This window comes from Aegilops tauschii, chromosome 7, assembly GCF_002575655.3.
Source record: "Aegilops tauschii subsp. strangulata cultivar AL8/78 chromosome 7, Aet v6.0, whole genome shotgun sequence".
NCBI lineage: Eukaryota > Viridiplantae > Streptophyta > Magnoliopsida > Poales > Poaceae > Aegilops > Aegilops tauschii.
Genome location: NC_053041.3, coordinates 104,933,025 through 104,936,393, shown reverse-complemented (window position 1 = coordinate 104,936,393; position 3,369 = coordinate 104,933,025). Strand labels below are relative to the sequence as shown.

Below are 3,369 nucleotides of genomic sequence, written 5' to 3'. Positions count from 1 at the left end.
CTCCCTATTACAATGTTCTGTCCTTAACTAACTTACATAAAAGAACGTCGTTTTTGGGAACTGCTGTAACTATTTAAACTTTGTTTAGAGGAAGAACTCAATAAAATGCGCCATAATAGCTTTCACTAAAAGAAAAGAAAAAACTTTGTTTAGAGGAACCTTGATACTGGGCCAGATATTTTCTATTATTCTCATAATTTCCTTCGGCCCGTTCAATGCCTCTCCGATTCTCCCCTCAAGCCCAGTAATCAACCCGTCACTACGTTCTCCCTCAAACAGATCCGCTTCTGTTCTCACCTCGCAGCGCCGCACCACGGAACCACGCCGGCCGGCGAGCACCACCGGCATCCAGGCGGCGGCTAAACGGAAAGCGGCGAAGGTAGGTAAGCTCCTTCCCCTCCGTTCCAGTCCCCAATCGCTGAATCCATTCGCCCGCTCGAAAAAAAAAATGAAACGTCTCGCCCCACGCCTCCCAGGCGGGAGAGCCGAGCGGAGCGCTGTCTTCGACGACCCGTCCGTTAGTCTCCGGCGACTCGTCCGTCTCGTCCTCCTCCTCCTCACGAGTGTGTCGTCGTACCCGGCGACGCCTCCTCCTGCGGCAGCATCCGCTAGTCCTCTTCCTTCTCCCACGAGGCCACGACGGCATGGTTTTTAGGTTTAGGGGATTTCGCCCATGGCATGCCTCCCGTGCAGGGCGCAGGCCTCCACCTCATCCAGAGTCAATTTAGCAGAGAACAAGGCCGATCAATTTGTTCCTCGTGCTTTGTTTTCTGAATTTGTCCTGAATTTTATCATACATCTCGCGATGTGAGTCTGATGGAGTGTTTTTTTTTTTCCGAAGATTATCTGAGAAAATGTTTGTTAGTTGGAGACTAGTGCGTGTATGGTGTATGTTGTATATGGCCCCGTGTTCTATTCGACTGCTGCTGGCAAATCAAAGAGAAACATATCATGGAAGAGAGATAACTTTTTGTTTGGGAAACTCAAGGAGAAATGAAATTAATTAAGTTGATCTTAAAGTCGATGTGGTAGTATCCTCAGACTGTGCATCTTGGATTGTTGATTAATTACTTGTCCTGGAGACTGCTGCACTTTGTATCTTCTTGGTTCCTCACTGATTCTGCTAAATGACTTAGCAGGGGAGCTTTGTAATCTTTAAATTAGAAGAGCTAGTCTGAACTTGTTTGCTGCGGCTCACCGACCTCCATTTTGATGGAAAGCCATCCTTACTTTTTTTTAGTTATTCATTTTGTGCTTCTGCTTCGGTTTGTTTTAGTTTTTGTCTTTAGAAGTCCTATGCTATGTAGTCACTAACATTAGGGGGGAAATTATCATGCATACCCATCATTGTTTTCTGGATCAAGCATATCATCAGCTACATCACCACCTTCAGATTGAGTTTGATGAGACCACTAGCTGCCTGCTGCTGGTGGTCCTTTTCTTGAAAAAAAATAGCAGTCGTTATGCTCATGCTTTTAGGAAGAACGAATTATCTTCAATTTTTTTCTAAAACTCTGAAATGGTAGCTTTGTAGCTACCAGAATAGCAACCCTGTAGTGGTGCTCTTGTATTTCTATTTTCACCTGTGCACAGATTAATTTACTAAACTATGTCTGTTGTATATCTATATGTTTGATGGCATCCATCACCAGGACTAGTTGATGAAATCTTGCTTGTAGAGTTTAGAGTAAACTCTTTTCTTTTAGTTTGTCTCCATTCTGTTACCATGTGACCACAGGCTTAAAATAATGTAACATGGAATTCTTGTTTGTTGGTATGGACTCTAAACATGCAAGCGTCAAGCATCATGACTCTTGATACTTGCCCTATGTTTTATCTTATTAAGGCTAACAATATGTTTTTTGTAAGGTGCATAGGATTTGGAAGGACGAGAACTTGTTCACATTTTCCCCCTTGTGCAAAGAATTTGATTGGAATGGAGCTCCGCATCTTTATAGCATATATTCAGGAAAACAGAAGGCATCTGAGTAGCAGAATGGTTCATTAATCCTTGGTAGTGTTTTGCTCTGTTCCTGGAAAGGACAGCTGCGCACAGGAGTAGAGGGGTATTTTCATCATTTCGTTTATTTACCCCTGGGGTAGGATAATCGTTGGATTTCCTAAAGATCTAAAGCATGTGTCTTAAAGAGTCTTGTAGTTCTTGTCACCTGCGTTTTTTGGGCTTCCGCAGATCATAAGAATTCACAATTCTCAACTACCTAAAAGCATGTTAATTTATTTTCGAGTACTTGTGATAATTTGGTTGTATCGGTATGTCTAGTGCAACTGGCAAAGGCTAACCCAACTCTATCTACCACTGTACTTGTGTGAGCTAAAAGAGCTTTTGCTCCATTGTTTATACTGTTCATGAATCTAAATGGAGCAGCATGGTATTTGAATTATAATGGCTATGATTTGATTGTCTTCGATATGCTGTATGGAGATCGATTCTGATTAGCATTTACGTATAGGCAGTTTCAGGATGGGTACCGAGGACTCTAAAGATATGCTGAAGAATGCGGACTGGAAAACAGTGAGTGGTCCAGTGATTACTGAGTCAAGCCAGCCAATTGTTAAGAAGCGTCTTCCAAAGAAAATCAGACAAGTCCCCGAGTGTTACTTTCTGCCCCGGCGATCTCTACCTTCTGCATTGGCAATCTATGGTGCTGTTTGTGCCGCTGGAGTTGGTGCAGGAATGTTGCTTGAGGTTTGGATAAACAAAAAGATCAAAGGTATAATCCTGCATTTCATGGCCGAACCTTGGAGTAGTCACTTAGCATAAGAAAACTACTCGATCTTGAAATTTGAGATGACTGTGCCATGGAAATCATGCATATCTATTTGCTTCATCGATTCTGTTTTACCGCATCATCCTCTTACTTTTTGTTGATTGCTGCATGCAGAGGATGGTGGCGTTGTCTGGGAGATGGGCAAATGATGCTCATGCACCTTGAGTTGGTAACAATCTGTTTTGGGATACCCACTCTTATGCTGCTTAATTAAGCTATACCGCAGAAATAAGCGTAGATTTGTTGTTTCAGACTATCTGTTGACGTCGTGACAAAAGCAAACAATGTTTTCCAGTGTATTGTCACAACATTGTCCCTGTGTTTCTGACTTGGTTGTACAAGCTGTGTGATGCTTCAAACTTTATACAGTATTAGGCAAGCAAGCTGAAAACTAGTCATCAACGCATCTGCAGTTTTCACTGGTAAGAATAACCTGAAACTTTGTCTGAAGGTAGTTGCACGTCGTGATCAAAATAGTATGCCATGATTAATCTATCTCTAAGTCTGCGTTCTCCATTTATTTAGTTTATATCATGATGAAGTCGGCAGAAATTGTGCCCTCCCTATAATATTGGCAGCA

General features: G+C 42.4%; 1 protein-coding gene across 1 annotated transcript; it reads left to right on the top strand.

The window, feature by feature from the left end:
- Window positions 1-227: 227 nt before the first annotated feature.
- LOC109749400 (uncharacterized) lies at window positions 228-3,153 on the top strand. The gene is made up of 3 exons (XM_020308365.4): window positions 228-383; window positions 2,472-2,732; window positions 2,904-3,153. The coding sequence occupies exons 2-3, from the start codon at window positions 2,483-2,485 to the stop codon at window positions 2,936-2,938; spliced, it is 285 nt and encodes a 94-aa protein (XP_020163954.1). The 5' UTR covers window positions 228-383; window positions 2,472-2,482; the 3' UTR covers window positions 2,939-3,153.
- Window positions 3,154-3,369: the final 216 nt, after the last annotated feature.